We start from the raw sequence: 27965 nt of genomic DNA, 5'->3' as shown, positions 1-27965 counted from the left end.
CACAAACACAAACACACACACACACACACACACACACACACGCACGCACGCACGCACGCACACACACCAGGAATTTTCGCGTGGAGCTCCAATTTGCGTTTGCTCGTTGATTAGTGCAGAAATTCCTAATGAGCTGCACAAAGGCTACAGGTGTTCTGACCGATGCATACATGCAAAAGAATGCCGCAAAAATAAAGAGGAAATCAATGACGTTTTAAAGATGCGATTGTTGCGATTTCTTTTCTTCGGGTGAGAGAATGGCTCGCGCCAAGGTGTGCGAGCCGGCAGTCGTCGGAGGCTGACTCGTTGCAGAGAAAGCCACTGCGGCAGGTAGGTACACAGCACGCGGGCAGTGCTCTTCCCCGGCAGAAGACACGGTCGGACGTGGAAACGACGGGCCCATAACTCTTACCTTGCGCAAATTGAACTTCGCACAGACTCCCAACAGCCGGGGAGGAACGCGTGGCGCAGAGCAGAGACCTTTCAGTTGACAGCGCGCGCGGCGCGATCAATACGGCGCCTTTAAATAAATATTAACACCGCCGCCCTGAACAGTGACTAATGTCCGCGCGCGCGCACACACGGATACGCCTGGAGGAAAGGCTTCTTCGTAACCCTGCCTTAGACACAGTTTTTCGCTACGGGCTTGTGCAGTGGGTGTTTTTGTTGTTTTCTTTTTACTCGATTCTCGAGGCTATGGTAACGAGGCACGTGTCGCGAGGTGGCTTCAGCCATCGGTATTCCGTTTTCGTAGTGTGTGCCGTTCATGAACGATGAGCGGATTTTCTTTTCTCTCGGCTGTACGCAAGGCTTCTGCGCTTATCCAGCCCACCCACGGAGTGTAAATTATGGGTCTATCTGAGAATTTACACGAGCGAAAGCACGTGCCAGTCGTGGGGCCTTTCTGCTGTATAAGTTCAATTCAATTCGTGTTGAAAAAAGGATAACCTATACGACAAGCACCTCAGCGTGGAGCGCATACTTAACAACCAGTAAGAGATCTCCCTTATTCGCCTGTGTTTCACTATATCCGTATGTGGTAAAGCCACTGCTACTGCAGTGTTTGTGATGAATATGCATGGCCCCTGCCGAACCCCCCTCCACCACTAAGTGCCATAAAAGGCGGTGTAATTATAGAAAACAAGCAGGTATTTGTAACTCGTGAAAATATGTGGGAGAGAACGACGATATCAACTTAATTTGAAACTTAAAAACGGGGTAGATGGACTTAGATATCCACACTTAATAAAGATATTCTGTTTCGACCTTATCCCAAATCGACCACATTACTGGTGACAGCGGAGCAACGGTAATTAAATGACAACGTTTGAAGATAGCAGTAATGTAATGTATGTTACTCAGGAGCGACGATTTCCCCTGAAATGACCAGTTCTAGAGGTAGCAAACATGTCAAATGGCACACAGGAACAACGATTTCACAAGCTGAGCGAATGAACAGAGCACATAAACGCCACGCCATCCCAGGCGCTGTGACAGCCTTCACAGGAAGCGCGCTGTTTCTGTCGTAATTTCACCTCAAATGGCACGAACTATTCGAGATGCAATACGGAATGGCGAATACGGCTCGAGTATTTTGTCCCCCTTCAAGACAAGGTCAAGTAAGGCTTTTACTAGCTTTTTTTCTTTATGCCATAACCGTTGAGCTCTGCTTATAATCCATAGGTTCAAAATACATGCTCGCGTTTTGCGGACGTATCGCTGTCACTCTAGTTTCCCCCATGACCCTCAGAAGCATGCCTTTTTTTACGGTCTATTTTTAATGGCGGCATATCTATACGTTACCAGAGGAGACCAAGAGCGACAGGAAAGCACGGACCATAACAACACTTCTTAAAGCCGGCAGACAAAAAAGGGTTTTAATCGGCACGTTCATTTTTTTCATTCACTTATAAATACTGCGGACACCATGTCCAAGATGGCATACAAGTTAGTCAAATGACAACAAGCGACACAGCAAAGAACAAAAAGCACAAATAGCGCACTAGTTGGTTAGACATCACGAGTAAACGGTTTAATTATCTGATTACAATCTGTTATTGTGCGCACAAAAAACCAGAACATGGGTCCGTTTTAGCGAATACAGGCGTTAGATAAGTACGGTGGTGATGCCGAGTTTGTGTAGCAGCGTAATGTAAGTAAGCATAATGTAAGTGTGTGTGTGTGTGGGAGGGGGTGGGGGGGATTGAGTTTATTATGAAATAAGACAGAAAGAAATTCTAACGTAAACTTCGAACTTCAAGCCGTTAAATTTTACTCATTTAAAATAATCAGTGTTTTATTTCCAACGATGAGATGAAGCGCTATCACGCGAAAAGTCTGTCCCTGACAGCTTGAGGGCGCCTGACGAGCGTAAAGAGCAGTCGAACATAAACACTGAGCAAAACAGTGAACACATATGCACACATTTTCGCACATGGTAGTGTGCTTTAACTTAACTGCACTTTACTGCATTGACATACCGTCTATTACACTGCTGCAATTAGGTTCATTTTGGAATAACACTGCAAATAAATTTTATTAATAAAGCGCAGAGGACAGAAACATTGAACAGCAATGAAAATTCAGTTAATAGCAATATTTGGACAAAATCTCGCATCTCTTGCAAAGTGGTCGAGCATTTGTTTTCTGTTTGCTTAATTCAATATTTTCATGCGGAGATTTATTCATTAAAAATGTAAGTTGTACCTGAGTGAGTGCAACATGTAATTAGTGCGCCGACGTGGCATTGGCCACCTATGCGATATACACAGGTGCGCGAATAACTTTCTTGTCTTTCTAACTGCAATATAATTTATAACTTAATCGGCAACTTTCCATTACAAAATAAGTAAGACTACAGCAGACGAAGCTCATATATTCTTTTAACTCTAATTCTGTTATATCGCGTTAATAGTGGTGCAGATGGATGTAAGCAGCACACATTTGAAACATGTGCAACATTTTTAAACAAAAATTTTGAATATTGGAAAACTGTAAGGTCTTGGTATCGACAATAGAGTATAATGGTCCATTCTTCTGATATATAGCAAAATATTTCTTTTATAGTGTTTCCATTGTTCACATCAAGCAGTTAAGACTGCCATAGAAAACCACTGGGGAACGCTTTTAATGATGAAAAAACAGCAAAAAAAAATGCAAGCCTGCGGACGGGAGAACTGCAGATATATTTTATAGTGAAATCTTACAGTATACGAAAAAATTGCGCCTTTTCTCGTTCAAATCTGCTTTTATCAAGTATGACAACGAAGTGCTTTTTTTGAGGAAGGAGCAGGGTTTGAATGTTGTTTTTTTTCGTCATTGTGGCCCAAATTAGTGAACAGTAATTTATATGGCAGTAAAATAATAATAAAGTGGTGGGGAAGTCAGCCTTTGCATATAGGTATATTAAAGATCAGCATAAAAGCCTAAAGCCTAATTTAGTATACAAGACTCTTCAGGGAAAGCGGAACACTCGCGATGAGAAATAGCATCCACTCGCATCCACTCTCCACTCGCCGTAAGCTATCACGCATTTGCCTCTTCCATAAAATTTACTATCACAATCCTTGCCTGAAAGCCATCTGTGTAAAGGCACCATCTTTCATCTCGCCTCGCATAGACCACAATCAAAAAGTAGCTGTTCCACACTGCCGCACAGTGACCTGCTCTAATTCCTTCCTCCCTAAAACATGTCGTGACTGGAATAATATTTCACCCACAGCCACCTGTGTTAGCGACACTGCGCGTTTTAAAAGCAAATTACTCGCACTGTTAGAATCAGACCAATTGTGATATGTTGTTTACTCATATATAGACTACATAAGTTTTTTTTTTTTGTAATCCTTTTATTTATTTCTTTTTACTCCTGTACTTTTGTTCTCAATGTTTTCGTCCTATGTCTCTAGGATCTTTAAATATTGTTCGTATATATAGCCCTGTTTTTGATCTATGTATTGTTTTCTTCACTGTCCCACCCCCTCTGTAATGCGAAAGCCCTGAGGGTAAAATAAATGAAATGAAATGAAATGAAACAACCGCCGAGAGCACAAACGTGCGACGAAAACGTTCGTAGCATTGCTGGCGAACTAACGCATTAGAAAAAAAAAATTCTGAATGTGAATTAGTATCGCAGCGTAAAGGAGAAAAATGAGTAGACAAGACAACCGTACATTTACCCGAAAGAGGACGTCTTCGAAAACAAGTCAGCAGGCGGTGCCGACCAGGCATTATTATTTTTGTTTTATTTTGCGGCCTTCCTAACGGACGTCGAAGCTGTTCCTTCTCTATATGCAGAAGTAGGCAGCTAGGAATTTATGGAAGGCCTCGTACACCACGTGTGGCGAAAGGAAATCGACACCTGCGTCATCAGCTGCCATCAATATTAAACAGATAATAAAATAACGTTAGATTCGCCGAAAAATGCTTGTTTGTGCAACGCTTGCTGACATTAAAACAAATTATCTGTATAGATCATTGACATTATTGTGAAAGAAAACGAATGGTAACTAAAAGCAAGATATAGTGCAGAATATTTATATCATGAGTTTCTCACTTTTCACAGACGTTTCCTACAACGACCACGTAAAAATGTGAAAAGGAAGAAATCAACATCATATTCTGACTGATAAATTACAAAGGCACTTCTCAAAATGCTAGAATCAAAAGAAGCGACCCAGTAACAGAAATAAAAAAGCCAACTAAAATGAAAAATAAATGTTTGCGACACACTCTTTATAGATGTAGAAATGGTAACGTAAACACAAACTACGTTATTCGAATTAAAGCCACAACTGGTGAGCGCTTTGAACTCTCCCATCCCTATACTTTTTTTTTTTTTTTTATCGCAAAGCCCAACGCCACAGTAGCAAACACCACGGGCCAAGGGCGTCCGCAGAACTTTTTCCAGGGGGGTGCACCCGATGGCCGGTTATGGGGGAGGCGGCAGCTATGTAGTTGTTTTCTACTAGTGCATAAATAATATCCGTAATTCCAAGGGGGGGCAACCGCCCCCCCTTGCCCCCCCTTCCGGACGCCCATGCCACGGGCTCAAGTTCCTCTCAAGCTGACAGTAAAGTGCTTTTAACTTCGCGGCAAAGTTGTAAACACGCGTTATTCACAGAAGTCACGTAAGATTCGTGCAATCCTTTATTCAAGCAAGCAGTGTTCATCGCAGTGCAGGCAGAAGTGCGCGCAACACAGCTCAAAAAGCGCGCTCCTACCGACGCCGAACAACAAAAAGAGCATGGGCACAGCGCGACGCCATGATCTCGACTCGGAGCCGGCCGGCAACGGACGCGGCTTCAGGCGCCGACGGAACAGCGGCCAACTCGGGGCGATCGAAAGCCGTTCGCTGCCGTTCGAAACACCCATGACGCTCGGCTCGAACTCGGGGGGATCAGTGAAAGGTGTACACATTTACCTGAGCTGTAGATGTCGCAAAAGTCACTCGACTTCGCTCGGAGAACGCAGGCGCCGATTCCAAGATGGCGGTGCGCGGGGAGTCCCGGCGGAGGACGCAGGAGAGGAGGAAAATGGCGCGCGCGCCGCCGCCGCTGTACTGGCTGCTGCAGCCCTGGACGACGCTGGCGTCGGTGCGCGCCGGTTTTTTCTCACGCGTCGGCCAAGTTCGAGGCGAAAACTGTGCGCGGGTTGAGGCGAGCTGTCCAAAAGCAGCGGCTGTCCAGAGCGCAGGTGCTTCCTGCGCCGGGTGAAACTTGAGCGGAATGGGGTCAGAAGCGGCGGCAGCGGGGCGGCGGAGCAGCGCTCTCAGAAGGAAGGGAAGGAAGAGGCCCCCGCGTCGGGGAATAGCGAGCGGAGAACGGCCGGCGCGGAAGGCGGGGGGGTCGGTCGTTTGGGGTATTGATAGTTTAGCTCTGTGAGTGCGCGTTTGTGCAAACTCCTGCCCCTCTTTGCCTCTCGGGCCCACTCAAGGCGCGCGGTTCTGGAAGGGGGACTCCTCTGCCGGCCCGCCCCGGGCGAAGAACCGACGTTCACCGTTGGCGCGGATTTCCTTCTCGTTCTCGCCGTTTTTTATTTTTTATTTGGCAATTTCTCGCACTCGCAGTGGTGGGTACGGCCGGAGAAAAGGGCGAAAAACCGAACCGTGCACATGTCCCGTTGTTCTGCAGTCGGGACGGTTCTCTGACGCCGTCGTCAAAACGGCAGGGAGGAGAGGCATAATACGACATAGAGGTTTCCTTGCGGGCTCCACGGTTGCGCGCTTGCGACGCTAACGTAAACATGAAACCGTCAGCACTTTGTGCCTTTCACACGCTGATATACGATTCCACGGCGGGGTTCCTGTGGTTGCACAATTCATCTTGGCTGACAGGGTCTACGGAATATCGCGGCTTAGATATACGACACCGTCGTGCCCGTGACACGGCGCGCGGCTGAAACGGATGCGGTATTGTAACTCGTTCCGTCCCAGTGAGCAGGCACGAAAGAGCTGCAAGCGCGTACGTACTACGCGCCGAGAATATGAATGAGTCCTTGTGGCGATGGTTCAGTTGCCTCGGCAAGTTCAACTCCTGACGAAAGAGCCACTCGAAGTGGACGTGCAGGGTGTGCAGTGATTATGATTAGATTAAACGCTGAAACTCCGATGTCTCATGCTGGCAGCTCGCAGTCTGTTGACAGCGTAATGGCGAAAACCAGCTTGCGTAAACGTGAGTCGGTTTCCTGCGTGGACTGCGGCAGCATCAATACACGCTTACGCTTATCGCTAAACACCAGAAAGCAAGCGGAAAAAGTAGAAGACATTTGGTCCGAACTGAAGAGAGGCTTGTCATTCCAGTTTCTCGCTGTTTTTACATGCTCAAGAAATACAGCCGATAACGAACTGATAGCACGCAGGCGAAATAAGACATCATCGGGAAGCACTGAATGCGAGAGGCCTACATGTACAACGAACAGACCACTCAACTGGCTCTTCCAACACGCGGTGAGGAGGAAATTGCGTGCTCGTTAGACGGGCGTAGCTCGCGGCGGCGCGGGCTGGTATATGGTTTATCGAGCGAAAAGCGCCTCTAACCATTCCTAACCGAACTGGTTATACTACGTTAGGGCGTGTTAGGGTCGTAAGCAAAGAGACGGAGCGGGAAGGGAAGGGCCTTGGCGGTGATCGCGCGAGGCAGAGAGGTGAGCTCGCCCTTCAAGCAGCAGGAGCGCGCCCTGGTGCGTCGACCCTGAAGCGCTAACCCACCCTCCTACCTCCCCCTGCATTTGCCGCGGTGGCTTCGGGTTACCTGTCCGCTCTGGCTGATCTCGCGTTTCGCCATTCGTCTTGGCGTGCACGGACGGCTCGCCGACGCGAACCCTGCTCAAATTGCGCGCTCCGTCGTAATCACGCTGACACCCGCCGGCAACGGCGCCCCCCTGAAGACACCGCGCCAAGTAATGGAGTGGCGGCGACGGCGCTTCGGGGATGTGTCTTTTTCTTGCGCGCTCGCTCTCATCGCCCGCGAGCCTGATATCGTAAACCATGGAGACACCCGCTTTGCGAGGAATAAATCTATGCGCTAGCAGGAGCGGCGCCTCTGGCTTTCCAAGTTGCGGACGTCCGGAAGTGGAGGAAAAAGAGTAATGTGTGGACAGCGTGCAATTCTGGTGTACGCAGTGAGGAAATTCTAATGATCACGGCGAACAGGCCATATTTTTGAGTCTCCTAATATATAATTGCGAGACATCTGTTAGTTGAAGATTCATGCGGGCTGTGCATGAATTCATCTGCAGAAGTCGTTAGCTGTGGCTTTTGCTGCCAGATCCAGAGCCTGCCTGAAGGTTGCAGATGCCCTTCAACACAAATACCAGCTGGCGAAATTCTGAGTCGACTATGATTAAGTTAGAAGCACCAACATATTCATGTTCGCTCACAGGAACAAGAGCAAAGCATGTTCTCAACTCGTGGACTGCAAAAACGTCGGGACAGATAAGTATTTTCAGAGATCTTGTCACCGGCCTGGCAGAGTGGTGTGTAGCAAAGAAGAAAGTGGACGCCTTAATTGTTGACGCCCGTAACTGAAGCAAACTTCGAATACGCGGTAGATTTGCGTAGCCTTGAACTTCGCACGCTCCATCGCGCGCGTGTGCGGAGGCAAGCCGGAGCGGGCACGGAACAGCGTTTAGCGGTGAGGATAATGACCCGCTTCGTTGGCACGCGTGGATTCGCGCGCTGGCGCCGCTTCGGCTGGGGAGGACGCTCATGCACAGGGGCAGAAGGAACCAAACATGCGAGATGCCCCACAGATCGACGCATTCGCCGCTGCCTCGGAAGACGCCGACGCCGCCCGCCACCGCAAGATGGAAGCCGGAGCCTCGCAGGGTAGGAGGCGGCTGTGTTGCGCCGTGCCTCCACGCAGAGAGCGCGCGCGCCTTGCGACGGCGCTGGCCGACCGGCCCTTCTTTCCGCATTTGATGCATGGGCCTGCGCCGGGCGCCATTCGTCATCGGCCGCGTTCGTCGGCGCTTGATAATCTTGAACGTGGAGATTTGACTCCCCTTCGCTATGTGCGCCACCATCCCCCTCCTCTCCGCGTCTTTCAGAAACCCTCGCCTCTACCCACTCACGCTGTAACCCCTGCTTTTCCTCCTCGGTCTCCTTCGCTGGCGGCGGCTGAGAGCGGCAGCCGAGGAGGGCCCGGCCGGAATTCTTGACAGAGATGAACGACGTGCTTCCCCCTCAGCCCTCGTTCCTCACTCGTCGGCCGCCGCCGTCGCCTTTGCGTTGCACCCCCCCCCCCCCCCTCCATCTTCCCCGCTCTCCTTTGCTTCATCTTCTCTCCGCTGAGTTCACGCTGAGGTAAGGCTTTCTTCTTTATTTTGAAGATGGAAAAAGAAGCGTGTCCGTCGCTCTCTTCTTCTTCTAGGGCGCCTATATCCAAAGCAATGCTTGGTCTTGCTGGAGGCTGAGTCCCCTTGCCCATTGCCTCTCTCTCTCTCAGCCCCTAGGGATTATAATTCGGCGCAAGGGAAATTACCGCCGCTGCCGCGGAAGAGGCAAGGCGCACGGAGTTGCAGCGGCGGCGTCGGCGGCGAGGCGAACTGAACAGCAGACCAGGCAGCGCTTCTGGCGGCCGGGGGGCACCACCGACGGCGGCAGCGCAGGAACGGTTGAGTTTGGCCCCGGGCCAAGTCCACACCCCCTTTCCCGCCTCGTCTGGCCGCCGCTCTTTCTGCCGCTGCTGCTTCTGCTTGTGCAAGATGCATGCGCCGAGACAAGGATGAGGGCTTCGTCTTGTTCTCCGCGGGCGAAAAAGAGAAATACAAAGCAGGAAGGGGAATTGGGCGCCCGCTCGAGCGCGCGGAAAGGAGCAGCGTCAGAGGACGGGGGGCCAGGAACGGGGTGGCATGTTTACGCGCCCCAGTTTGCACCCGACGGCGTCCGCAGAAAGTTTTCGAGAGGCGCGAGCGAGGAGCGCAATTCTTCTTCCTCGCTTTCTCATCGTGTCGTAATGACGAACTTCACGCTGGGTGGAAGGAAAACGAGTGGTAATTGCACGACTGCGTCGCTGCGAGAGAGGATGCTGGCGAATAGCCGGCAGCCTTGTATTTACCGTCTTTCCAGGAGTGCGAGTTCGTCTTCCGCTTTCGTCAAGTAAATTCACCGCTAGCATTGAAGTTCACCGCGAAGTAGGTACGCGGTGATTGGTCTGAAGGTCATTTCTGTGATTGGTTTGGTTTATGGGGGTTTAACGCCCCAAAGGGACTCCAGGCTATGGGGACGCCTTAGAGAAGGGCTCCGGAAATTTAGACCACTTGGGGTTCTTTAACGTGCACTGACATCGCACAGTACACGGCCTCTACAATTTCGCCGCCATCGAAATTCGACCGCCGCGGCCGATATCGAACCCGCGTCTTTCGGGTCAGCAGCCGAGTGCCATAACCACTGAGCCACCGCGGCAAAAGCGTGTGATTATGACCACAATGAGTTTGGTCGAATTAGATTATATCGTAGTCACAGCCCTTTGGCTTTGGGTGTATTCTTCCGCGGGAGTGCACTTGCTATTGCAAGCACACTCAAACCCTTTTCAGTGAACTTTTGCACCTGTCATATCAAGGTCACTAGAAGAAAGTATTTGGTGAACATACTGGCAGACCTAGGGATACGATGATGAGCAAACCAAGCAAAAGCATATGTTAACGTCAGTTTCCTTCTGCTGTACGCAAGTTAGTAAAGAAAATGTGATGGCAACAAGCCAATAATAGTTTCGCGAACGAAACCTAGGCAAAGAAAACATCCTTTGGACGACAGAGTCGCTTTTTGTATGTGGTGTCTTCAAAACGCTATATCTATCTGGCTAAATCCGTGATAGCATGATTGCAGTGTTCATTAGAAAAGGGGAAACAGAACGGCACGCCCGAACTGAAAAAAAAAAAGAAAGCGTGTTTTTTTTTTCATTTGTATTCATTCATAGGCACATGTTAATGAGGAAATATTTAATATATCACATCACCTATACCCTGTTTCACCGTTGTGTCAGTACTGAAGTAGAATCTGTAACTGATGCCAAATTAGAGGCAAAACCCTTAAAGTTGTTAGTACGCCAGAAATGTTAACCACTAGATTGGGCCAATGGTTGTGAAACTCGTGATAGGCCTTGCGTACGATAGGTAGGATGCCAGTTAATAATGCACAGAAATATTTGGGGCGACGTATAGTACGTGTATCTTGTAGTTAATTCGATGATAGAGCTGCCACCTTACGCGGTTGCTAGCAGGCCGCCATCAGTAGTCGAAGCCGTACGCTGCGTAGCCTATTAAGCGCTAAACAATGACGCCAAGGCACAAACTGCATGGGCACAATGATGTACCGCGACTAAGCTCTATATACCCCATTGGTGCGTTCTCACAATGCAGCCGTAGCAGTTATACCACTGTCTGTCTTTACAGATTATTGCAAGAACAGTACTGCTCACATTAATCGAAATGTTTACTATAGTGTTCCTCACGCACAAGTTGTCTCAGAACGCACGCAAGCAAAGCCACGCCTTCTTGTCTTTGAAAAAGCATAATTTATTTATTTATTCTTCGAACGAAGCGAGCGCAACAGTTCGACCTCCCACTTGGAAGGCTGGGAGAGAAAGAAGTCGGCGCACCTCGGCCGACATAAATTAGAGCGGCCGGAGCTTCCGCGCCACTGGTGGCTTCGGCGAGACACGAGACAGTGCTTCCGCCGAATCGTCTCTGTCCGGGGCGTGGATCCGCTATAAAATATCCCCGCAGCGGGGACACATGACACCCTGGGTGTCGTTATTGATGCTAATTCCTTGCGCCACTCTGTTTCACTACGCTTTTTCTTCCTTAAAGCTGTTCTTTTTGTGATTTTTCGTTACTTTTTCTTTTTTTATCGTTCGGAGGTGGCAAGTGCAGCTCACGGGACAGCAAAGCCAGCCAAGCTCTGCGCGGTGCAGCCTCCGCCCAGCCGAGCCCGGCAGAGCGCACCAACTTCACGCTCAGGTGACTTCGCCGTGGGAGACGGCGGCCACTTCAGGGGCGCACTCGTCTGTGACACGCGCTGATTGGACGTCCCCCTCGGCTGACGCCGCCGCTCCCGGTGTCCCCTGCGCCCGCCGGGCCCGCCAACCAGCCTATACCTTGCTTCACAACACGTCCGTGCTTTTGTTTTGCGTTTCTTTTCTTTATTTCACCCGGCTATCACTTCTGACAAAAGCAGCGGGCTTGCTTGCGTCACCCTCGGACCATTGTTTTTTCACTACCCGCAGATAACAGGCGATGGAACAGAAGTGTGGGAAGTACTAAATCTCAAGAAAGTACTCACGCTATAGTGGAGCTATACACTCGCAGTCAACATTAGAGTAAAAAGTGTAATCTTTTTAATAGTCCGGAAGATACAAAAATGGTGGTAGGGAAGGCAAATGCCAGCTCTCAATATTTCTGGTCGTCAGAGCCGGAATTGGTGTCATGACTTGGAAAAGGCGAAACTACAATCCAGATGCGCGACATTTTGACGCCGAGAGCAAAGAATGACAACGGATTGCTCCGAAGCACCTACGCAACGACTCATGCAAGCCGCCGTTCGCCTATAACAACGAAGATATAAAAAAGCACTTGATAAAAGAAGCTATTGCTTTGATTTCTTGAGGGGTCCGCCGGTGATAGACAATAGGGATGTGCAAAATTCACCAAGTGGGCTTTTCCACATAACTATGTTTCCGGAATCAGGATGGCCGGCACCTGTATAAAAAAACTTTGAGGGCTGCAGGAAGGCGCAAAGGGTGTGGATATAATATATGAAACGTATTTTATAAGAATAAAAAAAATCTAGTCATTCTTGCTTTGTTTCACCTGTAAACGAATTGTCGGCCATCTTGTCTTGGGAAATAATGTTATGTGGGAAAGCGCCCGTGCAGAATTTTCCATGCCCCCTATTCCCCTACATGAACCATTCACTGTAACGCTACACGCGGGCGATAGCACATAAATCGATGAACGCAGAACGGACTACTCAGCTTTCATTATATACCGGGTGTCCCAGCTAACTTGAACCAAGGGTTTAAAAATGAAATATTGGAGTCAGGAGAGTGAAACTACCTGCATATTGGTGATAGGCATTTGGCGCACCACGGGAAATTTTTTGTATCGCAATTACTTAACTAGTAATTAAGATAATTTTTTTAAATTTTTTAATATTGACTTTAGACACTAAATGTGATTCGCAAAGTTGGAGAGCACTTTCAGAAACCCGCATTCCATTATTCGCCATAAAGAAAACCTTACGTGTACCTCTTTTTCCGAGCTCGAAAGAAAGCCCGCGAAATACAAAAAAAATCACGTGACGAGCACATTTGCGCGTCGCGATCGTGCTGCTCTCAACCGTGCTTTCAGTGAACGAAATCAGCTCCGGCCTTTATTCGACGGCCCCGTTGCAGCGGCAGGCCGATATCTTGGCGGGGGTTTTTCGTCCGCGTCAGCTAGTTGGCACCCGGCGACGACGACTTAGTCCCAATCTGATAAGATACTGAGATGGCGAGTCTGCTTTGTCACTCAGAAGCAAAAGAGAAATACAGGGAATAATGTTTCGCCGCGAGGTGTTGGCGGCTGTGTGTTGCAGTTTCCTAATGAGGATTTTGAAAGCTGGAAGCAGCGGTGAAGCACAGTTTGTCGTGTGCTCTTCTTATGCCACTCTCATGCGAGACTGAATCTTTGGTGTAGTGATTACTAGCACTGCAGACATGCCGTTTACAAATGAAGAGAAAGCAGACATGGTTCTGGCTCTAGGTGCATGTCATGGGAACAGAAGGCGCGCTGCAGACCTTATGCAACAATGGCACCCAGGCAGGCGGCCAAGTTCAGTAACGATCCTGCGTGCCTTCGAGACGCTGCGACGGATGGGCAGTTTTACGTCCACACGACACAGAGCACCTGTTTTTGACGAGGACTTCGAGACGCATATTTTATCGCTGTTCGCTCTGGAACCCCAAGCAAGCGTGCGCAGCGTGAGCGAGGATACCGGAGTCTCCAGGTCATCAGTTTGGCGAATACTGCGCAAACACCGCCTGCATCCGTACCACGTACAGCTTCATCAAAATCTGTTGCCACGGGACTTCCAAAACAGGACCGATTTTGCTAATTGGATTCTGATAAAGATGCAGGACGACCCGGATTTTTTGAACAAAGTGATATGGAGTGACGAAGCTAGTTTTTCGCGCAATTCACAGGTGAACCTGCACAATGCTCATTACTGGAGCGATTCAAATCCCTACTGGGTTTTACAGACGCAGCACCAGTACCAGTGGTCATTTAGTGTTTGGTGTGGACTTTTCGACGGTAGTTTGATCGGGCCTGTGTTTTTCGACCAGACGCTGACAGCAGATCGCTACACCAATGATATCCTCAGAGGACCCGTTGACGACTTCCTTTCGGATCTACCGCTCGCCAGGGCCACAAATGTGTGGTTTCAACACGATGGCGCCCCCGCGCACAGCAGCGCCAAGGCTCGGACCTGGCTCGACGCAGCGTTCCCGCAGAAATGGATAGGACGACTAGGTCCCGTGAACTGGCCAGCCAGGTCTCCTGATATGACACCTCTGGACTACTTTTTGTGGGGTCATATCAAGGACAAGGTGTACAGCACACCAACTTCCACACCGCAAGACCTTAAAGACAAAATAACGGAAGTCTGTTTAAACATGCCTGAGGCTGTCATACGAAATGCAACGGCTGATTTGGTTACAAGATGCCATAGCTGTATCGTCGCACAAGGTGACCTATTCGAGCACTTTTTATAATTGGTAAGAAACCGAAATGAAATGGAGTCAGGACAACCGCATGCCACGGCTGTCATCGCCGCACAGCCAAGCCATAAACCGCCACTTTTATTTTCTTTGCAACTGGCAAATAAAACTCCTCTCATTTGAAAACTTCGAGCTTGGCAGTCTTTATCGCGACTGCAAAGCGCAGCGCACTCGCTGCAATTTACACCGTCACGCGCGAACTGGCTGACACGGCCGAAGAAACCACCACCAAGATATCGGCCTGCCTCTGAAACGGGGCCGCCGAATGAATACCGGAGCTGATTTCGTTCACTGAAAGCACGGTTGAGAGCAGCACGATCGCGGCGCGCGAATGCGCTCGTCACGTGGTTTTTTTTGTATTTCGCGGGCTTTCTTTCGAGCTCGAAAAAAGAGGTACACGTAAGGTTTTCTTTATGGCGAATAATGGAATGGGGGTTTCTGAAAGTGCTCTCCAACTTTGCGAATCACACTTAGTGTCTAAAGTCAATATTAAAAATTTAAAAAAAATTATTTTAATTACTAGTTAAGTAATTGCAATACAAAAAATTTCCTGTGGTGCGCCAAATGCCTGTCACCAATATGCAGGTAGTTTCACTCTCCTGACCCCAATATTTCATTTTTAAACCCTTGGTTCAAGTTAGCTGGGACACCCGGTATAGTGTGTTTTAATGCAATGAACGGTTGCACCGTGACCTTTCCGTGCCTAGTCTCTCGACGTGAGGTCGATCTGTTTCCGGTTTCTGGTCTTCCATTGCAATATGTGCTAATTTTTGTCCCTCCGTTCGTTCACACAAGTGGACCTGCGCAGGTATCAATCTGTTCTTCCTTTGCTCCGGTGCACATATATTCTTTGCGGAAGTGCAAAGGTGCACTCGTGCGTGCGCCTAATCGTGAAATATTTTTTTCTCTCCGAACAAAAACAACTGAATGCTCACGCATACACATGCTCTTTGTTCGCCAGCATTCAGGTCCAGCCCTCATGCGGTCGCAATAGTTATCATTCGTACTACTACAGATTTGATTCCGCTGCAAAACCAGGAAGTATTAATGCATATAAAGGCAGGTGATGATGACAACGTTTAAAAGGACGCGTCCGATACTTTGCTGCAATTGACCGAAATTGTCTGTTTTCATTTGTGTGCGTGTGTCCGAAGCGGTTCCGCAAAATGTTGAAAGAAATGTTGTACTAACATGCTTAAAAGGCCTGTTAGCCTGCTGCAGTAGATCTCACGTATATAAATTGAACATGCAATGAAGGCAGCAGGATTATTATTTTACTTTTTCTGAATAAATTCACTCCGTTGTTCGGTACGGCTAGTGAGGATGGTGATGAATCGGTGGAAGTGGTGCTTGCGTAGCGGTCGCCCTCCCTGATATCCCTCCTCCACCGCTATATGCGCTCTTGCATCACACGCATAAAAACAATAACAAAATAAAAACGGGCTCCTGACTAAATTCACTGATTGACAGTTCTTCCTCTTCAGGTCCATTTTCTTCTTAGCGTAATTCCTTACGAAATTAGCCAATGTTCATTAAAAAGGGGCAAAGAGAACGGCACGCCCACACTGAAAAAAAAGCATCGATTTTTTTATATTTATTCGTTCATATGCACATGTTAACCAGGCAATATTTATTATATCACATCGAATATACCTTGTTTCACCGTTGTGGCAGCACTGCAGCAGAATCTGTAGCTGATGCCAAATTAGAGGCAGAATCCTTGAAGTTGTTAGTACGCCAGAAATGCTAAGCACTAGATAGGGCCAATAACTGTCAAGCTCGTGATAGGCGTTGCATGCGATAGGTAGGATGCCAGCTAATGTTGCACAGAAATATTTGAGACCACATCGTAATTCCTTACGAAATTAGTACCTTAAAGAGATCACCCTAGAAGCGCCCACAACCAGGGAGGAGTGCATAAAAAAAGTGCTCAGTTATACTGCCAGTCATCGCTGACACAATAAATGTTGCCTTTAGGTGTGGTTTGAATAATGAAAACACACACTTTATCATTTTATATTCAATGTGACCAAAACGCAAGCCACGGTCATATAGTTGTCTAACTAAAGTCACCATGCAAATAGTATTCTGTCCAGGACTGTGTGACCTCTAAATCTCTTTCGAAAGACCATGCAGTTCAGATTGTGTACAGTCCAGACCATACAGTCCAGACCATGCAGACCATACTCTATATATAGTTGTGCTCATGTCAGCGGTAAAGCAAGTGAGAAGCCCGTTGGCGTCCCTGGACGACGGCTCAGATTGCGAGCGTTTTCTGGACTGCACGGACCGTAAATAAAATTGCGAGGACACTTTGGCAACTACAGTATTGAGAGGCGAAAGCCGAGGACACTATGCCGTGACGACTTCCGGTGGATGTGACGTCACATCGTTCCCGTGACTATATCGATACCCATATTATACATCTTTCGGGATCTTAAGTGTTAATTACGCTTAACTACACATTTTTCCATCTAATTTTAAACAAATCCGGTGTTTATCCGACCTTTCTGTGACAATTTTCACTATGCCATGACGATTTCCGGTGGATGTGACGCGGCACCGTTCCCGTGGCTATATCGACATCTGCGTTATTTCGACGCAATTTTGACATTTTTGACTGTAATTAATTAACTAATTGTTCTACAGTCATCGAACGTGGCTTCTAGATTCATTTTTGTCCTCCTCAATCTGAAGCAACAATCCGTTTTCTGCTATCTTTTTTAGTTCTCGAGTTAACACGCTGGCAAAGGTGTGACACCCTCTGCTAACAGGCGACATGTCAGTATGAGCCATTACCGGCGTCTCTCATAGCATCAGTCGCTTTGGGACGTTAAACCCCAACAAAGCAAACCAATCAGTATGAGCCATTAAAGGCTTTCGCCTTAATAGGCGCAACGCATCAACATTAACACGACACATAGGAGAAGAAACAAGTCCACCGCATGAGGAGCCGCGTGGCAAGCTTCTTGCGTAAGGTTATGCACGCGTGGTTCGCAGGAATGGTTCAGCTTATTTTGGCGTTTCTTTCGCGAGCAGGGTAGCTGGAACAGTGGCATCTATTATGCAACTGGCCATGAAATTACGACGGTGCGAAACATAATTGGCGCTCGTTGGTTGGAGGCAGGAGTTGCTGTAAGTTATGTGAAAGTTACCCGAGGGCTAGCGCATATAATTGATCTTACCCAGATGCCCGAAAAGGTTTGAACACGTGAAGAACAAATGAATGCGCTCAGGCCCGCGGATAGTCAGATCAACGAGCGATTATCTGCATTCATATAAGACATTAAGTTATTCACTCAGCATAGTAAATATAAATATAATTAAGCAGATGCTCTTATTACGCGCTTTCTGTATTCAGTTTCACAGGCCGGTAAACGTAATGTATGAATGCCCGAGTTTTCCTTAGATGTGGTTGTTTGCGAACAAGTGCGATCTCAGACCATGAATGCAATATTTCTTCTAATACTACACATAGATTTTTTTTACGATAGTATATGCCCTAACTACACCTCGCTGCATACAGCGCAGTGGAGTATAATGGTGCCCTGCGGATATTTTTCAGGACTTTAATGACACATTTTATGAGATATATTTTCATCTAATTACCGACGTCACAACTTTTTATAAAATTGGCAGAAATACGAGGCACACGAAGAAAAAGCTCTGCATTGGCGTTTGACCTTTTATTTTGGTTTCATGTGAGCAAGCGAAGCAGATCTCAGGCAAAATCGGTAAATGCTTCATCTCACCTTTAACTTCTTTTGCATTCATGCATTTCAATTTTAGCTCTCTTGCGCTGCGGTAAATTCATTTCCATACATGACAAAATTACTTGTAAGCAGTAATTAAATTACAGTACTCCTTCCATGCATGAAAATGTGATTAACTTGCATTGCCTTCTAATGCTATCAAAAAGCAATGACATTACATTATAAATAATTAGAGTAAATGATTGAAATTACTTTTAATTCGTTTTTAATTTCCTGAAAAACAAGGAGCACAGTGGACGCAGCTCCTAAAGCGTTTCAGATCTCACTTCGTTACACTGCAGAGACAGCTTAGGTTCTAAGTGGGAGCCGAAATTTTCGCCTGGTTTGAATGTGCACTTTGACGTGCTGAATAGCCGCTCTGCTGACGCACTCTCGTGCAACACAGTTACCATTACCTTGAAGGCAGCCACAGCTATTGCCCATTTCATATTCCGCCTCCTTTTGGCCGCAATACACGGCTAAGCAACTGATTTGCTCCAGTGGTGAGCGCGAGATCAGGAGGTTCTATTTGTATTCGCATGCAGCTTAAGAACGGAGTGGCTGACGCCCCTCAAAGGAGAACCTCCAGCCAATGGCGTCGAACAATTTTCATGACGCTGCGGTTGATCCAATAAAGCCGTGGCTAATCCCATTCATTTGCCACTCCCAGCGATATCACGCTACCAGGTACACGGGGATCGGTCAAGGGGGGAGAGAAGAATCGTTAAACGCCATTGGCTGGAGGGGCTGCTTTGAGGGGCATTCGCCGCTTCGTTCTTGAGTTGTGCCCTACTTGAGTTGTACCCGAGTGTGTAACGATTGTTTCTTCTCAGCTATACCGACGAACATTTCCGCGAATAACGCATGGGGTCGAGCATGCAGGCCGCTGTCGCTTAATGGCGGTCACCGTTACCGCGAACACGCGAGTGCGTGTTTTTCGATACTACCTTGATAATATATCCCGATATTCAAGAGACCTTCGCCGATATCAGGAAAGAATGCGTAGCAGATGACGCGGTCTACATCAGGCGACGCGGGGGACGTCGTAAAGATGTGGTGCGCGCAAAAAAAAAAAGAAAAAGACGCGCAACCGTGTTCACGGTAACGGTAATCATCAGTACACACCATACAAAGGCGAAACTATTGCAAGTAGTTCTCTTAGTCTTTAAACAACCCGGCATCGCACGCAGCGCACGCAAATATACGCCTCGTTAGGTTCAACCAAGAACAAGCTACTTCCGTTGTCGCCCTCGATAGCAAACACGTGAATGGCCGGATGAACGGCGAGTAGGTATACGTACAAGCCGGGAGACGGAAGCGTCGATGGAGGAGCGGCCTCGATGGAGAGGAGGAGATTAGGAGGCGCGAAGAAAGGAGGCGATGGAAGAGGGGGGAAAGAGCACCGCTCGACCGTTTGTGTAGAAGGCGCAGATTGAGCCCAGCCCTTGACACGGCGGCGGCCGCGCGCGCGACTCTGGAGCATCGATCGGCCGACAGAGTCTCGGGCCGGCGGGAGCGGCCATCATGAGGGATGGCACACGCCCTGGAAGCTGCAGCGAGTAATAATTGTCTCGCAGCAGCGCAAAGAACGCAAGAAGAAAGAACAAAAAAGCGCACCCTTACGTAGCACTTTCCGCGCGTGCGCTAGGCCTCGGTTGATCGTGATCATCCCAGCGTAATGGACTTCCGGCCGTGGAATGGGCACCCCTTATTGATCACCCCGCATCAGCTGAGAATCAGCTGCTAAGTCTATTGCCGCCGCTTCAGGAGCTAGAAGTCCTTTTTGCTGCCTTTCCCTTTTTCCTGTTCTTTCCTTCTCTCCTCAATCTACGTGCCTGCGCGGGCGGCGAACGGGCTAAAAGCGGGCCAAATGTCCTTTCGACACACTCGCTGCCTGCCTGCCTGCTTGGTCGCGCTGGTTCCTGTATGGGATTCGACCCTTCCGAGGGCTCTTCTTCCCAGCTTCGTCCGACTCGTGAGTGTCGTGTGCGCTGTTTGTTTTAAGGAAGGAATCTGGGCTAAATGTGGCTACTCACGTGTCCCCTCCCCCGTCGTTGGTGTCGCTGTCGTCGCGCACTGAGCTATACAGCTCGGAGAATTGGCCGCTGAATTGACGGCGACTATAACGGGAACAACCGCAAGGACATGAGCTTCGGAACACTATTTTTTCTTTCGACAAGGTTCTCTCTGAATTGAGCTTTAGGTGAATCCAATCGCGTTGGGATCGATAGAACGCGCACTATGCAACGAAAACAAGCCTAAATTAATTTTTTTGTTTTGTTTACCGGCCACGCATATAGCTTGTAGAGTAACCGCGATAATGACAACATCAGTCGCTACAAAGAACTAACTTTCTTATCGGGAGAAAAACGTAATGAATACATGCTGTGATATTGCCTGCATCCGGCCATAGTGGAACCAAAAACCAAGTCAAACGCCGAGGTTGTATGTCACAATGCCGATGTGAAAAATATTTTCCACCTTTGACGCCACGTGTCGCTATTACACTGAAACTTCTGCACTGAAAAATCAATAGGAGTAGCAAGGGCCATTAAATTTCTAAATAAACTGCAGTGGGCAAATTTAAGGAAGTCCGGAACAACGCAAAGGCAGGTTGGAATAAAATGAGATATGATATGGTATTAATTGTCGTGTTTGTTAGTGCAAAACTGATCATCCGAATATTCTCTTTCCCTGGTATTCAGTAAATGAACACCCGACTTAAGGAAGAGAGGTGTATTTCATACAAAGAAAAAAAATGGCCTGGCTTAGCTTATGGTTAAGCCTAGGATGCGAAGCATACCGCCGGCGGAGGCTGCGCGTCCGCAAGCGAGCGCACGAGTTGAGCCCCAGCTTTAACAGCTGTTGTGACGTCATATCACGTGGGGCGCCGATGTAGGTCAAGTGGTAGCTACGCGGCCGCGCGCGGCGCAGCAAGGAAGAGCTCGGTTGTGCGGCTAGTATGCTTCGCATAAAAAGTGATCTGTTGTCGGTGCTACAAGGACGCACTATCTACGCTACGCCACGCACAGCTTTACATAAGGAGGGTTAGGACACAAAACGCTACAAGGAAGGCACCAACCTAGAATTGCTGAAGCCAACACAATGTGGTCTGCCACTCATTAGAAGCGTGACAGATAGCTAATACCCAGAGATTATCTCAGCAGCCGCGAAGCCCGAGCAAGAATAGTTTAGAAACCGGCGCATACCAACACGAGCAACCAGCACCCCCCCCCCCCCCCCCCCCCCCCAACCTCCTCCTACTTACTGCTTAATTTAGCACAATCGCGTTATTCCCCATTTACGCGTAGACGTCACGGGAATCGATCAACCGCTATGTAGGACAGGGACAAACGCGTCACGCGGAGTCGAGCGACGCGAATTGGCGACCAGCGGTTGCCGCGAATGTCTACTGCAGCCTCCACGGCGGCTATAAAAGTCAGCTCGGGTTCGAACGCCGCCGTGCATATAAGCAGCTATATATACGGGCAGGAAGGACGAGGAGGGTCGCGGGGGCGATAATTATTCCCGATAAGCGTAATTCGATTTGCGTCGCGGAATGGAAGAGCGCGGCCGCGTCGGACCGCTTGTGCGCGGGACACCCCAATTGTGTTAATGGCCGCCGGCGGCCTGCCCGGAACAGACTCGATAGCGCGCAGACCATCGCGAAAGGGGCGAGGAACAATTGGGTCCGAGGGTGAAAACCGCTGCGCAATGCTGTGTGCTGCTGCATATCACGTGTTGTAGTTGAGAGTGCGTGCGTGCGTTTATGCGCACGGGAGGAGGCACACACCGTGTATATTATCTTCAGAATGCGGAAAATATCGAGTGTTTGTTGGAGGAGAGGGTTCGCGCTTTACGTGTACTTCGCTAACGAGAGCGACGCGAGCGGTCATTTTCACTTCATTTGAGCGCTGTAATGAGAACGAGGGAGAAAGAAAGACCGGACTATAAGCAGGGAATTTGTGCCCGCGTTTTTCTTTCCATTCAATTATACTGGGGCTCTTTCCGATTCCAGAATCAGATAATTTTTGTTCGCGCTCGTCTAAATGCATCCTTGTTTGTTGACTTATTTGTTAAGTCAGCGTTTTAGTCGTCACAAAATAATGGTGGTTTATTAAACGCAGTTTGAATGCCTATCTATGGTTGGCATTTTCTTTTCGGCTATTAATAAGCCATTTATATACACCTCAGGCGGATAGTATAAATGCTCATAGGGGCGGTTGGTTTTGTTGTTAATCTTGAATACCCAGGCAACAGCTGTACCGAAGAGGCCGCCGTAAAAGCGCAAAGCGCGTATTCCTCAAAGGAACGAAAATAACAACGCCTCAGCGGGAGTATGAGCGGGGCCATGGCCAATGGACGCCCAATATACAAACAAGCCTTGAAGCACGCCTGTTCATCCCCTGGGCCCCAGAGCACTCAACTTAAAGATTTAATCCAACACCGACGTTTCATTACTCCACGTTCGGAGTAATATATATGTTCAACGGTTCTTATCCGGCGCGTAGTCGTTTTTACAAGAATGCTTGTCGACATTTCTTGCATTCTCAATTGTCCCATATTGAGATCCCGCTAAAAGCGGGCAAATATTCCCCGCATGAGTCAAGAAAAATAAACTTAATTTAACTGGACAAAAATAAGTGCCAGTTTAAATGATAGTAAGCAAAGCCAGAGGCAGCATGCATCCATCGTCCTGTCACAATGCACTAACCTGTCCGGCTTCTGCGCCTCCGGCGAGAATTGAAGCCCCGATGACCGCTCGCCGGTCCTTCAGGCAAGGCAGAGGTGATACTGAATGAGGCACCGGCCCACGAGCGCAATTCACTCAATTCCACCAGCCGAACGGGAGCTGTCGGCCGGCAGCGCCCATATTTCGCTTCTGCCTTCGAAATCCTCGAAAACCACGCGACTGAGAAGGAGTCGTGAGCAACGAGGCCACAACACGAACACACCGGCACCGAATGAGGAGTGCCGGAAGTGCGACAGAAACTCGCCGTCTCATGAAAAAAAAAAAATGCACGGGAAGAAGGTGTTCGGAGAATTTCAAGCCCCCCGACCCGAGAAGAAGTAAAGAAACAAGAAGGGGGAAAGAAAGAATGCATGGTTTTTCAGAGGTGCATCTCTTCTAAGAAGGCCTAAGCAACTAAATGACATTTAACCCCAGGAAACCAGGTTTTGGCTCCCTTTTTCTTTTGGAAACAGTGGTAGGGAAAAGTCTTTTCCCGCAGCTACTGGGATAAAAAAAATAAAAGAAAACGAAACAGAGGGCAGCAAAAAGACCTCAGAGCGGCGCGCCACCAAGAGACTGCCTTGTGTCGCTCGGTGGTGGAAGGGATCAAAGTGGTCGCAGTGTAGTGTTTCTTTCTCTCTCTCTATCTCTTTTTTTTTGCCCGGCCGCGTATCCTGACAGTTCATTTCCTTACCCGTCTGTGCCCGCTTAGACTTTGCGTCTGGGATGCCCGGATAATTTTTCACGCTCTTGTTCACATGTCCGCCACGGAGAATGACAATAGCTGCGACTGAGCAGAAAAAAAAAGCACTCCTTCGGACCGTTTCACTCTCTCCGTCACGGCATTTTTTTTCCACAACCCTTCCATCCCCTGCTGTTTTGCTGCCACCCCTGTGTATAACAGTGGGAAGCGAAGAAAAAGTATAAAAAAAAACGTAACTGAAAAAGAAGGCTGCGGGGCGTGGTCGTCAAGGAAAAAAATAAACTTTGAACGGCCACGGTGAGTTTAGTGGCCAAAGATGGCTTTTTTAGGAAGTCCTGTAAGCGAGCCAAATGCTGGGGAAAGCAAGTGGAGGGGGGGAGAAGCGTTGGCGATTGCTTTTAAGTTCACTCTTCCCTTTGTTTTTTTGTTTTTCACGCAGATGGAACCGACTAAGAACAGCACAGCAAGCAACCCCCGGGTGGCGAAGACCACGCGAGCAACAGCTTGGAGGGCGCCTGACAATAAAGACAGAAAGGGAACGTGGATGGGATGAGTAGAAGAAGGCTCGCCCAAGGGAAGGGAAGATGTCTGTTTCTTCTTGTGCTTTTTTTTTTTGCAAATATTTTTCCCCCGATCTTTAACACGCCAAGTTCAGCGTTCGTAAACAAGACGTTCACCTAAAGCACTGGAAGAAGTCACGCGTGCGAAGGGAACAAAGTACAGAGAGACAGGGAGGGAAAAGCTAGGCGCACATGATTTACGCTTTTTAGCCCTTTGCAGCGGTGCAGCGGAAAGCGCACGCGGCGTCCTTTGTATCTTTTTTCCCCGCAAGGCGCAACTCGTAGAAAGCGCCTCCTGCCTGGCTCGAACGTTCGTTCCTTCACACATGCGCAGAAAAAAAAAATCAAAACAAAAAACAAAACAACAGGACAAACAAGCCCGAGGAGTTGAAAAGTTCACTTTGCAAAAGAAAAAAAAAATACGTGCCTTGCCCCGAAGTGCGATAATTGGTAGAAAGTCTCAAAAGCGATACGAAAGATTCAAATTACAAGCACAAAAAGGAAAAATAAAGACAAGGAAGCATTCCAGGCAAACAACACATGAAAGCAAAGCAGCTATGTCCTCCAGCACAAGTTTTATGTCACGTGATATCCTTTACGAAGGACAGCAGAGGATCTGCCTATGTCAGGTCATGTCGTACTTGGGAGTTTGAATTACAATCTAAGGTCCTAGTGCCATCTAATTACATCTCTTACACACACGCACCGTACGGCCCTTACAACAAAAGTTTTAGACAGTCTATAGACTTCTGTCTATAAAGTCTATAGACTGTCTATAGACAAAAGTCTATAGGCAATACAAATGCCATAGACAGTCTATAGACAATCTATAGATTTATGGGCATACACTTTTAGTAGACTTTCGTCTATAGAGAGTCTATAGGCTATGAACAGACAAAAAGCAATATCTATAGGAAGTCAATAGAGTCAATAAGAAGTGTATAGACTGTCTATAGACCATTTTTATAAGGGGGGGTTGTCATTAGACCGCATAGTCGGATAAAATTCAAGAACGAAGCTTCTTTTCCCCGTCTAAGAAACCCCTTCAAGCCAATGGTGTCGACCGGTTCTCATGAACCTGCTAGAGTTAAAATGCAGAGAGCGGCGCGACAATGCAGAGAGGGTACCATTCTCTTTCACCTGCCACTCCTTGCATTGTCACACTAGCAGGCAGTAGGGAATCGGCCGGCGCCATTAGCTGGAAGGGTGTCCTTTGACGTGGAAAACCCGCCGCGTTCTTGAGTTGTATCCGACAGTAGCTGCCAGACGATTACACAATCCGCATGACTAAACCAATGAGAAAACTAAAGGTCACAACAATGGGATTTTGTTATCACCACGAAGCTGTCGTCACTGCCTGTCACATATTTTCACTGACGTGCTGACACAATGGGCACAGTCATTGCCGAGGCATTTTAAAGTGATTGCAGCTAGGAGGGACCCTGCAGATATATGCGTGGCAGGAGAAAAAGCGATACAAATAGCAAATTTCAGGTATGAATGATGCGTCACGTGCAATTAAAATAACCTTTTCTCATGTATATATAACGGACCAGAATTAGCGAAGAATAAAACTCACAGAAAGTGCCCTCAGCACTTAAAGAGTTTTCTGCCGTACGCGTCCCTGACCCAGCGGGGCATAGAGTAGAGATTTGATCATCGCAAACCGACACGGCGAGCCTATACACACACATGGTGACGACACAACAAGAAACCAATCGGTTGGCAAACCCAGCCGGCAGCTGGCTGCATGCAGGATGGCGGATCGCTGTCGGTGCAAGCCCCGTCACAGCGCCTTCTGGCGTAACACCGCGCCACCCCGGTGCGCGCAGCATACTCGATATCTGGCACCAGCTCGTCCCACTTCCGCAGCCCCCGCAGTGCGCACGGTCGGGCCAGAGAGGACTCATGGTTTTCTGATGCGAACGGGGGACAGTGCCGTGCTCGCGCCCAGCGGTCCCTATCTTGTTCTCCCCCTTGTCGCGTCGCCATTTCTCAGGTTGGCGAACATCTCTTCTCCCCGCGCGACCACTGCGACACACTGTTTGTCCTTTCGGGGCACGTCGCGAGGCACGTCCGCGCATTAGACCGGCCTTTCCTGCCGCCGCCAGAGTGTACAACCGACGCGCCAACGATCGGCCAGCGTCCCTGCACGGTTGCCGGAACAATAGGCGCGGCGGCTGCACAAATGGTACCGCCAGACACATTCATCATTGCGCACGGCAGTCGCTCGCGTTGCTGCCGCTGCTTTTGGGATTCGTTTTAGGGGGAGAAGGGCCCTTCCTTCCTCTCGCGCCTGCCGCGTCTGGAGCCAACCAACCGCGGCCGCCGCCGGGTTCCGAGTGCGACGTGGTCACGTGGTTGTCGACGGCGCCGCGGCGTCTCTCTCTCGCTGTCGCTCGGACAACGACGGAGGCGGCCTTGATTGCTGCGTTTAGCTCCTTCCGGACGACGTCGGCGCTCTTACCAGTTCGCGTGCGCTTTGTGCCCGAACCGACCATTTGCTTCTTGGTTTTCGAAGGCAGGCAACCGTTCAGTCCCCATTTCCCCCTCACTCCTTCACTCTCATTCTCTTCCTTCTTCACATAGCAAACTACAGCCTTCGTTGCTTTGCGCCCTTTTTTGATTAATATGCTGGTTACCACGCCGGTCTAAAAGTGATTATAGTTGCAGCTGGTGCTGTTAGCTGGGATAATTAGAATTTGGCTTGGGCAGCCGCCACCAGTAATCATCAGTGCGGGCGATGGCCAACAGGCCGAGGCAAAGACCTTTTACTTGTTTGCCAGTCATCCTGGGAAGAAAAACTCAGCCTTGAGCTGACAGCTAGAAGGGTGACCATTCACAATTAATTTTTTTTTCTTTTCTGAGGCAAACAGACCCCTGTCTCTGTTTTTGGACCACAGATGATTTTGTCAATGTGCTGATTTTAGCGGAATTTTTAAGTACGAAATTATAGACTAGGTTCCAAGACCAATTCTTTGCTGCGTCTCTTCCGATAACGCCGTCACTAGCGATCCATCAATAAGCCAATGAAATGAGAAGCAAGCCTGGGCTACAATCATTCGTCTGTCGAATGAAAAATTGGTGCACCACCACTTGATCTATCAGCCTGTTATTACCAGAATGTGCACTAGGGATCTGAACATGTTTCGCGCACACTTGTCTTATATTTCGAATGAAATTGAACCAGACACGTTTTTTTTAACTATTTAATGAAAGCATTCTACTTGCTGGTCACTTTTTAAATGGATTATCTTTTCGGTTCGTCTTATCCATGTGTCTTCAATTTTAATTCCTCTTTGCGGCTGAACTATGTACTACACTCTGAACAGAGGACAGCATACTCCCATTTTACTCCCATATAGGCGTATTCGTGTTTAGAGTGCACGTTAATGCCACAATGCCTGTTATGAAATGGCGTGTAGCTTTCGTTCCGAAATGCCGCAGTCACTCGCGAGAATAAACCTTCGTTTCTTGTATTTTCACACAAAAGACGAAGCAGCCAGAAAAGGTGAAGCGTTTGGATGAAAGCTGAACAGCAGCCGCTATGTTCATTGCGTGAATGAAATAATGACTGCGGCTGAAGAACGTCGTTTGTTGTGGCATCACCTTGACAACGGTAAAGGAAATGCTACCCAGAATTCAGAAAACAAATCAGGTGGATCCCCCTCGATACGCCGTCCTGTCGCTGCTTCTCTTCTCTTAGGACGAGGCTTTTAAAAGAAAACTAAGCAAACAAAAAAAACATCAACAACCAGTCGTTCCATAGAAGCTAGAGGATAAGATTCCAGAAAATGGCTTCATAACATTCCTTCCTGCGATTATTCTTTTGATATCTTTCTTTTCTCGTTTATAACATTCCACTATTACCCCGAAATATTTGTGAACTAGAATCTCGCAGCGTCGTCTTTTGAGTCTTTGAAGAGTTTTCATTCCTATTTCCAGTAACGGTACGCTCAAAAC

At 48.3% G+C, this 27965-nt stretch overlaps 1 protein-coding gene across 1 annotated transcript in view; it reads right to left on the bottom strand.

Moving 5' to 3' along the window:
* LOC149339621 (uncharacterized) overlaps window positions 1–25994 on the bottom strand; it is a 180913-nt gene extending 154919 nt beyond the window's left edge. The window contains exons 1-3 of the mRNA XM_089550957.1: window positions 25840–25994; window positions 20044–20127; window positions 5420–5765 (exon numbers count right to left, since the gene is read on the bottom strand). Coding sequence (XP_089407083.1) covers window positions 5420–5765; window positions 20044–20127; window positions 25840–25994 — 585 coding nt within the window. The remainder of the gene's footprint in view (window positions 1–5419; window positions 5766–20043; window positions 20128–25839) is intronic.
* Window positions 25995–27965: the final 1971 nt, after the last annotated feature.

Source organism: Amblyomma mixtum, chromosome 6 (assembly GCF_055824585.1).
Source record: "Amblyomma mixtum isolate Tamu chromosome 6, ASM5582458v1, whole genome shotgun sequence".
Lineage (NCBI taxonomy): Eukaryota > Metazoa > Arthropoda > Arachnida > Ixodida > Ixodidae > Amblyomma > Amblyomma mixtum.
The sequence above is the reverse complement of the archived record's forward strand: the minus strand, read 5'-3'. Positions and strand labels throughout refer to the sequence as shown.